This window comes from Pomacea canaliculata, linkage group LG12 (genome assembly GCF_003073045.1).
Source record: "Pomacea canaliculata isolate SZHN2017 linkage group LG12, ASM307304v1, whole genome shotgun sequence".
Taxonomy (NCBI): Eukaryota; Metazoa; Mollusca; class Gastropoda; order Architaenioglossa; family Ampullariidae; genus Pomacea; species Pomacea canaliculata.
In genome coordinates this window covers 18,755,122-18,769,907 of record NC_037601.1, presented here as the reverse complement: position 1 = coordinate 18,769,907, position 14,786 = coordinate 18,755,122, and the positions used below count along the sequence as shown (strand labels likewise).

The 14,786-nt window shown below is 41.9% G+C and overlaps 1 protein-coding gene across 1 annotated transcript in view; it reads left to right on the top strand.

The window, feature by feature from the left end:
• The first annotated feature begins 6,361 nt into the window (after nt 1-6,361).
• LOC112553322 (zinc finger protein ZFPM2-like) overlaps nt 6,362-14,786 on the top strand; it is a 34,961-nt gene continuing 26,536 nt past the window's right edge. The window contains exon 1 of the mRNA XM_025220453.1: nt 6,362-7,071. Within this exon, the coding sequence (XP_025076238.1) occupies nt 7,032-7,071 (40 nt within the window). The 5' untranslated portion in view covers nt 6,362-7,031. The remainder of the gene's footprint in view (nt 7,072-14,786) is intronic.

Below are 14,786 nucleotides of genomic sequence, written 5' to 3'. Positions count from 1 at the left end.
CTTATCGGAGGTGTGCCAAAATGGTTGGCCGCTATCGGGGCAGATTGAAGATTATTTACTTATTTATCGCGCAGATTACAGCGAAATTCTACACCACTGTTTGGCTCTGCTTGTCTAAGCCTCCAGCTACACAGAAACTTGGGATTCTTGCTGGAAAAACCGAGCGAAGGAGCATGATCGCATTCTGTGATGCTCAGGAAATAGGTTGTGCCAAATGGAGGGAGATTTTTTAAAATTCTTTCTAGTATATGCATGTCTCTTCATTAAAAAGGGATTTGGTTGCAGTCCCAATTTTTTTTTTCTTTAACTATCATCCAGACTGAAAAGAACAGTGAACTGTATGTGGCAGATGTTAGTTAAAAAATGTATAATCTGTATACCAGTTAGAAGGAGGGGTGGTTTAACAGGATGAATAAAAGGACTTGATTTCGAAATTTGTTCAGTTTTCCCGGGTACATCAACTGTGTGCAAACAGTTGCCCTATAGCCAGTGACTAAGTGGACGAACGAAATGCGGGTACGTGCGTTGCAATGTGGAAATGTTACCGCTCATCATCACACACTGGAGAGAAAGACAAGACTGGGTGAATGGTATACTCTCACAGGGACACGTGTATATGTGCACAGAGAACATTTGACTCCAACACCATTTGCCAGGTCTCAGCAGAATTGCACGCGGCACGTGGGGGGGACCCTAACCACTCACTCGCACGAAACAAAAACGAGGAGCTTTGCAGATGAATACTTCGACACAAAAATAGTCACACAAGAGTAAAAAAAAAAAAAAAAGGGAAGAGAAGAAAAAATAGAGACAACATTCATTTGTAATTTGTGGAAGTGTATCTTCAACTATTCTCAGATTTACTTTGGAGTGACTGCCGAGCGAGGGTCTAACGAGTAAACTAACGAGATTTCACTTATGCGCGCGCAGCGACGCATTTCACGCTCCATTCCCCCCGACACACACAGAGGATGAGGCATAGGCCAAGCAGAGTGTGAAATAGTGGTGAATAAAAATATGAAATATTAGTAAAATATTTCTATAGTCAAGAAGTAAAATTTAGTATAAAGGTTCTGCTTGCACTCGCCAGGTAACGCGAGTTTTAACGCGATTCTTTCATTAAATGAATGAGAATTAGAAGAATGAACAGACAGGTTCCTCTGAACCGGAAAAATATGGATCAACATTTGATCTCATTTGGGAAAGTGTTTACACCATTGCTTTGGAGCTGTAGCCACACTTGTGTGGGTATGACCGACAGTCGGATCTCCGGGTACTTCTCTCCTGTTTTTTGGAGGGTTGGTTGGGTAAATATGTAGCAGCTGTCCCACGTGGCCATGTGACATGCATAAAAATCACAAGTCACATGATTGAGTCGGTGCTGTGATGTCAGAACAATAGAGCGCAGACTTTAATTTATTCCGCTGTATGCACTCGTCATTGTCAGATAGGCGCAACATGTGCTGATGGTAACATCCAGATACAGATGCAGTTGCGGAGATAGACTACAATAAACAGTAGCAACATTTGTCCACTTTATCTTCATATGTAATGGAAAACTTAATGAAACAATGAAATAGTGTGACAGTGAGCCTAGCACTTTTTTTGTTTTTGTTTTGTTTTCTGGACCGCAATATGTGTAAGGATGGAGCTCATGAATGCGAAGTATACATCCCCGCGCACGCATGGCTGCACATGCATGCAGGTCTCTGACGGCTGGAATGCGGGTAGAAAGCTACTTGCACTCCAGAAAAAATCTTGTTTGCGAGTGAGATTAGCTGGCTGTTGAATAACGACCGACAAAGAGACACTCGCTCACTTATCCATGCCTCGTTCCGTACACAAGCCGAGCGGTCTGGCCGCATCGTAAGTGTTATGGAAGATATTCCAATCCTCTCGTTACGATGCACAGATATTGGGCACCTTGGCCACGAGATACTCTTGATGGTTTGTTTAACCTACAGAGGTTCGCAAGACGCTGTTGAGATTTCATGGAATGAATGGGAGTTAGGTTCGACCCAGACTCAGGGTTCACAGGTCACCCATAGACCAACGCTGTGCTGGGAGGATGTCAGTTAAATTTTAATCAACATCCAGCTAACTTAGCGAACTAGAAAGAGACTTGACACCTTCATGACATCTACTTCATCCTGATAACATGGAAGCGATTCAACCATCGTATTAACAAAGTAAAAGCATATACGAACAGACATTTTCATTATGATCGAGTTTTAAAAGGGATTTACGACCATCAGGCAATACAAATTTATGTATGATCATCATGCATGTATACTTATGCTAGGGGAAAATAGTTTCATCTTACCAAAAAAAAAAAAATACAGGCATGTACGTACAAGAGGAACTATATATATAATAACTCTATTTTTACATATTAATTCATCCATACTACCCTAAACGACTGTAAAACTTTGTGCAACCAGCTTTTCAAACTGTCTCTGCTGAAATTGTTGTTGCCCTTAGTTTACAATTATAATTAAAATCTTTTTTTTGCAGCCTGTTTGTATGGTTGATAAGTAGTTCAACAATCTCTAATTGGCATTAAGACCCAAGGTTCTTGTTCTCGCTCTACCCAGTCCCCTCTCTACCCTTCGGATGTTACAATTAATAAATATTTCTTTCACTGTATATTATCGCTAAATGAGATAAATTGATATTTTTCACAGTTCTCCGTTTCAGAATGTCTGGGTCACTAAAAATAGCAGGTGAAACAATCCTTAAATTCCGACACAAACATTTTATCGTCTGCTACAACTGGATGCCGATAGACAGAGATGGTTCTGGAATTGTATGTCTTGGTACGATGGGGAAGGAGGGGAAGAAACTTGCAAGTGATAAATAAAAACTAATTTATTTTCTGCACCACGAATTTATATTTACATTAGTCCCTCTGTTTGTCTTTTTGCATGTCAGTCTATCTTTCTCTATGCCAAGTCGTTTGCTATTCGTTTATCTAAATACCCAGGCACGCGCGCGCGAGCACACACACATGGACTTTTATTTGTTTACTTAGTTAAAGAATCTCAATGGATAAAGAATTTCACCATCAAGTATAGCCAAAAACAATAATATAGAAAAAAGAAATAAAGTTAAAACAGGTTTAAAAAAGGAAGGAGGGAAGAAGCGAAGGAGGAAAATGAACTTGCCTTAAACATTTCCGGTTCATGTAGTCAACGTGCACCAGAGCAACAATACGACCTAGCGAGAAAGAAATGGCGGCGATAAGTTTTGTTTCACAATATTAATGTCTGAAAGTCAAGACAGCTTAATGGAGTGCAATACTAATGAGTTCATTACTCTTAAAGAGACACCCAGGTATGCGCATGCGCGAACTCTCACATACACTCGTACACTGGATGAGAAGTAAATTTTCAAAAGTTACAAAATGTCTTTCCCCCCCAAAAAAAAATATTTTTTATTTTTATTATTATTTATTCAAGACATGCGCTAAAAGCAAGGAACAAAGGATGGTGGCCATCATTCTTTTTCATTTCTTGAGCTTCAGGGTCTTCTTCTCTGAAGAGCCCGGCTGCACCTTTGGTGATACAAAACACTACATGGGTTGATAAGACAATGCTTTTGATTCTTTGGTATCGTGCCCCCATTAGGTCTCCCCTGCTAGACAGGGAGCTCATGACTGATGAAGGAGTCAAGCTGACGTTGATGGCCGGCCCTCCGAAAAATAATATAGCTTTTATCGTCCTTCATCGCCGCACCTGTGCGATTTCGTAATGAGCAAGACGCAGAGAGTGATCTGCGCTTTGAAGGAGTAGCCATCACTGTCACAGCCTCAGATACGAGTGGTCTTCACAGTAGTTCTCCTCCATGGCCTTTATTTATTTTTGTTGGATGTCTTCAGCTGCTTGACGAATGAAACACAAGCCATGCAATGCGTCAAAGATGTCGTTTGCATCAAAAAGACCGGTAAAAGGTAGATGGGAAGGTAAAATATGAGGCAAGATTGTGTTTTATTACAGAGTATATCACCATCAGGGCTAGTAGATCAATGAAGCTTAATAGGACGAGAATAGCTGAGCCATCATTACTACTGTGGACGGAAGTTGGGTCAAATCAATTTTGTTTCCAGGTTACTATCACCTGCAAGGAAGACAATCACTTCCGGTTGTAGCAACCTGTTTGTCTTTACTTCATTGAGTGCGGGTGCACGGAGCTTGAGGTAGATGTTTGAAAACGAAGAGAACTTCATAAACACATCTTAAACACGCATTATTCAAATTCTAACTTAGAAACCGGAGTACACACAGACAAAAACAATTTATGTTAACATTCATCACAGATAATCAGTGCCGATCTCGTGTAACTATCAACTCGATCATACGTGGCACTTGCATTCTGACATGGTAAAAGCATATATGTTCTCATCATCTCAAACCTTTACAAGCAACTCGAGCACAACTACTGCAGACAAGGGTCGGACAAAAGGTATCTTGACTGTCAATCAAGATATTAGCCATTTTTTTTTGGTCGGTAAAGTTGTTGACGAGGTCCGCAAAACACTTTAAAAAAAGGTTAAAAAAACTGTCGTTTGTGCCGGTAAAGCGGGGAATACTTGCATACTGCAGTTTGTTGACATAGAAAATAAAGTAGCTGCTCGTCTGCAATACTAAGAATCTGTAAAATGACAACAAACTAAAACACTATGCCCAGAAATGAAACTGCACGAAATTCAAATCCTCCGAGATATGTGGTATACAAAACCAGACAAGGGTGTTCATTATTTGTAATTAATCACTTTCGTGTTTTACATTATCAGAAGTACTTGATCTTGCAATAAGAATATCTCCATTACAAACGGGAAAAATGGATTCGAAGATGTTAACAAGATAAGAAAAGTAAACCACTTAAATCTTTCAGTTTGTATTGAACTGAAAGGAATCAAGTTCAGCAGCCAAACTGTGTCGGTATTGAAGTATTACTAGATATGCGAACTGTTTCTATAACATCGTTGGGTTTTAAGGTGTGCCAGACACCTGAGCACACGAAAGGAGGATTATGTCGATTTTAAATGTTTAAAGAGTGTGATTACCTGGCTGGGCAGTTCTCTTTTCGTGCCCTTTCATTATTCCTTATTGGAAGAGCACTTGGAGTAAGGACTAGGTAAACAAAATGCTTTTAAACTTCGCGTAAGTCGCTAGGGGCACAATAGTTTATCTCGAGCCATCCGGAGTTCTATAACACTACCACAATATCTCAATATTTGTGAATTAGTCACGAAAAGAGGAAACTGAAGACAGTCAAACTTAGTCAACAGATCGCGTATCGGTTTCATGTTTTTTTTGAAAATTTATTTTTTAAATTTCCTTACCGATATTGGAGGAGAGGACTAGTTTTTTTTTTTACATATTTATCTTAAATGGGTAGAGAAGCCCCCGAAAAAAATGGGCTAGTTTATACCCATTGTTTATACATATAAACAAGTATTACGGGAAAATTTAGTATATTCTGTGCAGACAGAAAAAAAGTATAATACAAAAATACAGACTCAAAATAAACAGAACAAAAAAAAACAAAAAAATCAACAAGTAGACAAAAAAGAGCAAGATCTCCAGGTCAGGTGGAGGTGGAAATTTCACACACTGAACTGGTCTACTAAAAAACAAATTCACACAAACATTCGAAGTTTCTCATTGACTATTGAGGAAAAGTAGGAAGGGAGATAACACATGGACTTCAGCGACGAGCGAGCGCACAGAAGGAAAGCTGTCGGCTGTTCAAAGTTATTAAACAAATAATTCACATTAAACGAGGGCTTACAAAAACTATTTCAGACGTGAGTATGATTATAGCAGGGTTGGATATTATTGTTTGATATTAAACTCCACAGACATCCATCCACAGAGTTACACCTCAACACAGATAAACGTATGAGGATGATATGTGGCCCTTAAGAAGGCCTTTAAACGATTAAAATGTCATCATAAAACACATTCATTGGTCACGTGTGTGTGAGAGAGAGAGCGTGAGGATGGATAAGTATGTGTGTGTGTGATGGTGGGTGCGAGTGTGTGTGTGTGAGAGAGAGAGTGTGTGTGTGAGGATGGATGTGTGTGTGATGGTAGGTGCGAGTGTGTGTGTGACCAGAGTAATGTTTTTAGAAATACAAACTATCTCAAAATATATTCTCCACCACACTCTCCTTCACTCAAAGCTTAATTGTTTTCTCATTGCTTGTCTCCTCACATCTCGCTTTCATCTCTATTTCTTCAGTTGCTAGCTTTCATCTCCATAGTCCTTCAATCTCTCGATCTCTACAAACTCCACACACACACATACACACACAACAAGGATACATCTCTGGCAGGAATGACTCTCTCTCTCAGACTTGTAGCTGCTGAAAGGTTGTCTGGTTCGCTCTCTCTCTCCCCGCCTGCCCTGCCACCACCTGCCAGAGAATGGCTGGCAGGACAGTCGTTGGGGCTGTGAGAGTTTGTAAGCGACCCTGTCTGTACTTGTCTGAGAGATGGATTGCGAGATGGTAGGACAGATAAGATAACATCGAAGCGATAAGCCCGATAGCGCACGCATACATAATTTGACTCACTCGCCCAGAGAGCGGCCATGCAAAGAGATGCAGCGGGCGATAACCCAGCACGCATTGGCAGTCGAGCCTTTTGTAGCAGACGGGACTCACTGCTGACAGACCCGCCACCACCGAAACCACCTCAGCAGTCAGTCGCTGGGGGACGAAGCGAAGTGGGAAAGTCGAGTGAAAACTACGAACAAGTTACCCGAAGCTTTGTTTGTCGAGCGTCCGTCGGATTTATTCGTTCGCCAAGCCTCTCGCAGCCACTGTTGGATTTACTCTCGGCCGGCGTGTGAAATCTTCAAGAAGTAAATTTGCATCTTGACCCGCGAAAGGTCACCGCGCAGGAGAAAATGGAAAGCTCGTCGGGTCAGCGCGCATAGCCTTCTGACCCGTCACTTTTGCATGCTGTGTAGCAGCCGACGAGGAAAAGATCAAGAGTGGAGTGGTTACGCTCTTCAAACAGGCGATGTCGCGGCGCAAACAGTCCAATCCAAAGGCGATCAAAGGTGAGTGTGCTTTTGTCAGGTTGTTTCAACTGTGATTAACGCAACTGTTTCCGGAATCGCACCATTTCCATTCAACTATTGCAGCTACTACCGCAGGCGTATCAGTCCGTCATGTCTAACCGATCTGAGATATGTGACGATGACTGAAACGGTGGTTTGTTTTCAGTTAATGTTAACTTTCATCATTTCTTAATTTTTTCGGTGAGATTATTTTGAAAATTTATTAAATTTTGTGACAGCCGTTCATACTTTGATAAATCGACCGAACATCTCCTCGTGGCAGCTCGCACGTGAATAACAAGTAACAGCGATGTGTCATCTATAACCGTATTGTTTCTGTTATCATCTGAGAGACTAATGTCGGGTGTAAACATCAATCTAACAAGCCACCTACTCACACTGTGACAGCGGTATGGAAATCGATGCTGAGCAGCGCGAGGGTTAATGTGAGTAAAACACATTAGGCAAACAACTCGCGAGGTAAACAAAGGATGACATTTTTACACCTGTCGATGAAGTCGTTAAAACAGTTTTTGACGGTTGTTCTCGAAGCGCTACGAAATGTGAGGCTCAGTAGGGTTTCGCCGGGGGATTTTTGCACCTGCCAAGGAGATGATTTATGTGGAAAATGCTCGTTGTATACTTAATAAAAGACGTTTTACACGTTAACCGAGCGTGATTGTATTAATGTACTGATCATGCATCTCGTGTCATTGATGGACCCCACAGTGCCCCTGGAATTAATATTCTAGAAACGTTCGTAGATGTTAGGCACTGCCTTCATTCGAGACTAAAAAACAATAATAAATATTTTTTTAATCATATTCACTGACCAAATATCTTCATGCAATTTTTTAAAACGGATATACCTGAACTCGGAGCCCAGTCTACCGACAAACGAAATTCTCAATTAAACGCACCCGACAAAAGAATTTATAATGTAGGATGTCTGAGTGGCTATATTTTGCCCCCAGTTAAAGGCTTTATGTGTGTTGGGAACCGTTTTGGCTAGAGGGAAAAGCCTGAGGGTAGTGAAGAGCACAATGAAGCATAAGAGGGCACTAACATTTATGGTACACAACAAACGTACTGTTGCCAACATTCTCCTCACGTGACTCACTCCTTATCGTATCTGCGAGTTTTAAGACTGCCTCTCGCAAGATGGTTGCGGCGGTAATGTCAATAGATAATGTTTTGATCGTAAATCCTTCGGACATCGGAGATTGCCCGATTAATTTAGCGATAAAAGTGATCGACTCTCAGTCGGTGGGCGAGTTCTAGACACAACACAAAAGAACCTTTCTCTTGTTCAACACGAGAATAGAGGAAACGACTTTTAAAAATTTAAAAGGCAGCAAGATTTTATCGCTTAGTTATTCTATCCTCTTTCGACAACACTGAAGAGGAAAAGGCAGAAAATGATACCGTTGGGGAAAGGATCGACAGAAGATAAAAGATTTTACAGCTGCGGTTGACAGAGGTCGCGATTTCCTTCATTCTTTTTTAATGCTGATTTTTTTTTTTTCTCATCATATATCTGCCGGTAGACACATGGGTGGGTGCATAGATTTTCAAGGAATTGAGTGAAGTTACAGTCAAATAACCGAACTTTCGACGATTATTATTATTAATTTTTAGTTTGTCGATTGAAGATTAAAAAAACAATTGTTGTGTAAAGCATGAATAATATAAATGGTGAAATTAATTCCTACTGGCTTAATATGTGTACATATCTACTCTTCCGTAGCTGTTAGAGATTTGCAGGATTTCCGTATCCGTTTTGAAGAAACCAAAAATTTCCAAGGAACAAAAATTCATCTGTGAGATTTATACTTTCTGGGTGGGTTTTTTTTTTTCTTTACAAATGGGTTAAATTTTTGGAAAAGAAAGCACTCATTCCACCGCTTTACCAAGCACGTCGATGGTTTTTCTAGACCTTCGCCCGGTAGATAACGATCGCGATAGAGCCGGAGATAGGAGAACAGACAGGCTAAGTCCGGGCCCGATGTTGCGTGCGATAAGCCGGCACAGACTTATCAGATCCTGTGATACGCGTACAAAGTGATCAAATCTTCGTCCTGCAGTCGTTATCTCGGCCGCTCCCGCCAGCGGACAAGGAGCACAGTGTTGTGTGGTCAGGGTGAGGCGCACCGCGGCCACCACTGCTGCAACGCTTCTTCATTTTTGTCCACTTTGACCCGAGTTGACCTTCCACGCACACACACACGCGCCTCATCCACTCACTCGCCAACGCTCGGTTACGAAGCTGAGCCATTTGCTTGTCTCTTCCTTCAACGGAATCCGTCGACCACGAAGCCAATAAAACGAAACGAAGTTTGCACAACTGCCGCTCAGCCTGGAGTATGTAAACACGAAAACGCCCCAAACTACTAAACTGTTTTAAAAAACTGATTTTATCGCACCACTTCCTTTAAAAAAAAATTAATGCCTTGATATTATTGGCGTTTGTTAGACGGTTTGCTGTTAAACTGTAATTAAGCGAATATATGTAAACCCTTGTAGAACACTTCATGGCTTCATGACATGTTGCGAAATAGCTGTGGAGATATGGAATGAGACAGAGATGTTGTGGTAGAGGTTTCTCCTGGCAACAAGATCAGACACTGCACACAAGCACATTAATAACGGTATCGCTTATACCGGTTTGTCTGGACGAAGGTGGTCTCCCCTGCTCCTAGAACAAGTTCGAGAATATTTGTATCAGGCGTCAGTTCAAATTAATACCTTTATTTTTCTTTCTTTGAATGAATAATGTTTGTCTTAACAAAGTTCCAGACGAGTTTTTTTTATACGGCGCTGTCTTATTATTACAGAACTTGGTAAATGTGTGCTGTGTGTGAAGAGAGAGAGATGTATGTAAGTGTGTGTGAGAGATAAAGAGAGAGAGAAAAAATTAACCAGAGAGAGAGAACGACATACAAAGATGCACAAAGGAGGTGACAGGGAAGACAAACTTGTACAGAGAAGTGACGAGGGACGAAAGACATACTCAGAACGAGATAACAAGGAAAGACATTCAAACAATCTCAGAGATGTGACAAACGAGAGACAAAGACACATACCAACATTCACAGAGAGGTGACTGAGCGACAGCCACAGGGACAGCCATAGAACAGGCCAGCCAGCATCCCTTGTTCTCGGCGACACGACGTGGTTCACTGGAGGTCAAAGGGCACACCGGACTAGCGTGGGACTAGCCGGGCTGTAGGAGAGGGGTGAGGGAGTGTGGCAGACACGACCTAAGAGATTGAAGTGGACATGAGAAGCGCCGTGTAACCAGATGTAGCAGAATTAAGACCACAGGCGCGACAACCCATTGGGGACCTGTGCATGCAGACGTGACTATTGTCAGTTGAACGGCGAAACGAACCTCCGTTTGTCGGATATGTATTTCTTCGAGAATTAAAGACAGTGAACTAAATTATGTCTTTATATTTCCTATCACACTCTCTCTCTCTCTTGGACCTCCATTCCATTTCTTTGTAGCTCTAGTTACTTGAGTGAGTGTCATTGTCTGTGCGTGCGCGCGCGCGTGTTTGTTTTAATGCTCCTGCACATCATGTCATCAGGGAGCAAGATGGAGAGAGCTCTTGAGCCATGATGTAATTAAATATGTCACTGTGTCAGAAGACACAAGCGGAACATCTTGTGCCAAATGTATGTAGCCGATGAATGACCCTATTACAAAATTTTGTGCCAATGGCTGTCATATCTCTCTCTTGTATGTATTTATATATTTCCTCTCACCCGTCTATCTACACCCCCTCTCTCTCTCACACACACAAGACGAAGCAGATGGCATTTCCTGAACTTATTTCATAAAACATTATCGCCCAGTCAGATCAGCAACTATAAGAAACTATATTGTTAGACTAGCCGACCGCTGAGGAGGGGCAACAACTTGCTTTCAAAGAGAGAACTAGAGAGAGAGGCTTCCGGCTTCCATTTCACTTTTATTATGCCACTTGAGACGAGATTGCACCGACTCTTACTGTTGATCGCAGAGATAGATCACTACTAGTATGGGACTTAACTCTGAAAGGGCTAATGCGAGGCTGGCGATGCTTGCCGGCCATATTTGACCGGAAAGAGATAGGCGTATCTCCGGAAACAATAGCCAATTACGGGATCTTTGGCAAGACAGTCGGCCGACACTAGTCTTGAGGCCTGGAGACGAGCATACGGGTTCATTTTGCTATCAAGTTCGTGTCTACGCAAACGCTGATACAGACGATGCCTGGTCGTTATAACGAGGCTGCAAAGATGGCGACCGGACATTTTGGATTGTGCCTGATGTTGTATTCTCGGGAGCTTGGTCAGACAGTTACTGTCCTGCCTTTCTCTGTATCAGTGTACCCACCACCCACACACACATTCTTGTATTTTTCCCACCCACTCCTTTCTCTGTAGAACAATTTTCTGCGGTAGACCCGGAGTTTTGGAAATGATGATAGTGATAATTACATTAATGTTGTTGTCACTGTGAGAAAGCTCGTTTCTTTGACCCCGATATGCGATCTCATGTTTGTAAAGATTGTTTCATGGAATTAACTTGCATAAAAATATCTGTTGAATGACAGAGTTACTGCACCCTCACGCAGATATGTGCTGTCCCTATCTTTCACCTTTCACATGCCGAGCGTATAGGCCAAGAGGAAACCAATTTATCCCGTGTAAACACCGAAATTTCCTCATTATATAATCCCTTGTATTCAGCGAGTGTGTCAATCGGTGCACTACAGCTCAACTGTCTGCATATTACTCAAATTTTATTATAATGTCTCAGTGTTGATATAGTAATCCGTATAAAGCTTGGTTATTTAAAAACAAATATCTACTAAAAGGCTAGGATAATATTTTTTTTTAGAAACATCAACCGGGCTGGTGGCAATGTACTTAAGGAAAGAAATAGTTATTACTATTGTTTCATGTTTATTTTATTCTTTATTTACCCCGGGATAGAAGGAATAAGGAAAGACTAAGAATTTACTACAATTCCCACGACGAGAGGTCTGAAACAAAGAGGCGACATCCTGTAGGTTCGCCTTGGAGTAGAGATTACCATCATGCGTCACACTCCTGATTCCCCGCCATCAGTTAGCTGCAACTTGTTAGCCAGGGTAGGAGCAGAGGCTCGGTAAACCCTTTGTGATTCATATTTAAGTTTCCAGCATATGCAAACATGTTTAAAAAAGACCATAAAATACGCGCAGATATTAGCTTCCTTGCTGTCATGTAAACATTCACTTCATTATTTATCACCAACCCTGCACTTCTCCATTAATTTTTACAACCAAAGCTTGTGTGTATTAATGTAAAATAAGGACATTATCACTTGGATCCTGTTTCTGACACACTATCCTGTCCCAATCCTCCAGCCCACCACTTCAACTCTTCTCGCAAGACGCTGGTCTAAACAGTAATATGACGAGGACTTGAAGGAAATGAAGAAGTTAAGCACCACTTCCTAAAACTTTAAGACGATTTTAAACTTGCCTCGATATAAAACACGACACGCCTCGAGCTTTATATCTTTCTGAGAGACCCAGACTGCGACTGAAAAAGTTTCGATTTATTGGCCGAAATCGATGTAGAATGTTCCTTCCATGCTTTTACAGCATTCTAAAAAACTCGCGTAGTTTCTCAGACCTTCGGATGGAGAGAGGAGGATTTTTATTTATTTATTTTTGTAGTCACGTGAACCTTCAGATATTAAACAGGAAGAACAGCCTTAGAATTCGCGGTATTTGAAAGCGAACTGTTATGCCTGTCAAGAGTGATTCAGCAGACGATCGTTTAGGCTTGGAGGAAGGCAGCTCGGCACCCCACCCCTCCCACATCATTACCAACGGTGAGTAAATTTGTGAGCTTACGTGACTGAGGGGAAGGGAAGAAATTTCGGCCATGACACAATCTCGTATTTGTTTAAGAAAACGAGGTTATCTAAATTTGGCGAGGGACATGAAAATACAAATGTAGAGGGCTGCTTTCACAGGTGGGGGACTTCATTATGTAACGCCTTATCGCCGACACATTGTTATCGGCCTCAACGATAACAAGCTCGCGTGCCTAAAGTGAAGTAGTAGACAGTATCTCGCCCGAGCTCAAGCCTCCGCTGGTCACAGATAACGCACGACATACGGGCACTGAACGATGGCGACCACGTGATGTGTGGAGCTGGTGTCGGAAGTGGTACTCCACAATAACGGGATACGCTGTACTGTGTGTAACTTTTAAAAAAGACATACAAAGATTTATATATATATATGTATATTATATTCTATGAGGAACTGTGTGTCTGTGTGTGTGTGTGTGTGTGTGTGTGTGTGTGATTTGAGTATATTGTATTTTACGCCGTCACCAACTCGTGTTTATCTAGCATTGTCAACTGAAAGAAAAATTATGTATGTCCATGGCGAGATCTGAACCCTAACCAACGATTCACGATGTCCTGGTGACATCCTTTACCGAACTGAGAGAGAGGGGGAGAGGGACTGAAAAACAGAGCAAGAGAGAAATTTAGAGGAAGATGGAGAAAACACGATAAGGACGAAAGAAAGTGGAGCGCGAAAGAGGCGGGTCGCTACGATCGCTCGCACGATAGAGAGGTGAGATGAGTGAAAGGTATAAAATAATTCAAACTTTTATCTGCGGCGAGGCAGCATCGAACATTATGAGGTATTCTACAAGGCTGAGACTTGGGACAAACAGAAAGGAGAGAAAAAGCTAGGACCTGCTCGCTGTAAACTTGCTCATGTGTGGACATTCAACGCCGACGAGGGCTGTAGCTTGGCTGTGACCATCAGAAGGGAGCTTAGCATGCACTCGCCGGGCTTTGCGACGCAAACAATTAGAATCTCGTCAAGGAGTCGCAGGATGCCCGCTCCAACCCAAGGCAGTCGTGCACGGCAGATAGGGATCTCGGTTAGGCAGGCAGGCAGCCGAGCACGCCACCGGCCCCCACAGGGACACACCTCCAGATCACGCCAACTTCTCTCTTTAGCGAGAGTTAATCGAGGGTTTTACCTTCACACCTGCAGCTGCCACCCGTAGCGAAATGTTTCCTTTCTCTCGGTGCAGTTTTGTGTGGCTTTGATGTCTGGTCCTGTTTGTTCAAAGGCGACGGTCCGTGCGTGAATACAAGTATACTCAACTGCGAACTTTTTAACGTACGGGCTATACTTTAAGAAAGAGATGCAAAAAAAAAACCCAAAAAACAACGGTGTGAAAACTGTGGTAAACATGTGTAATAGCAGCAATTTCGCGATCTATTTAATTTTTTTTTTACGTTTAAATGCTGCAATAGACTGAGTTTGCGATTCAGGATTTTTTTTAACAGTTGCAAATGACAAAGTGGAAACTTCCTGATAATGTTCTTTAAAAGCTTCTTGAGCTATAAAGAGATCTGAGCGTGCTTCGATGGTGAGAACGAGCGCTATGGAAATAAATATTTTTATTTACTACTTATTTAAATATATAGAAGTTGCTGTTAGGAGCTATGGAGGTTTTTTTTCGCACATGCAACAGTAAATATACACGTATGATGCTTGCAAAAAGGAATGCAGGTTTCAAGAAGTTTAATACACAATCTACTTTGTTTTCTTGTCTAAGCACGATATCGCCTGACTCTAGCCTTGTGATCTCCAGGAGAATGCCGACGTCTTTGATCTTAGCTTTCCTTGGTCCAAGCGTTC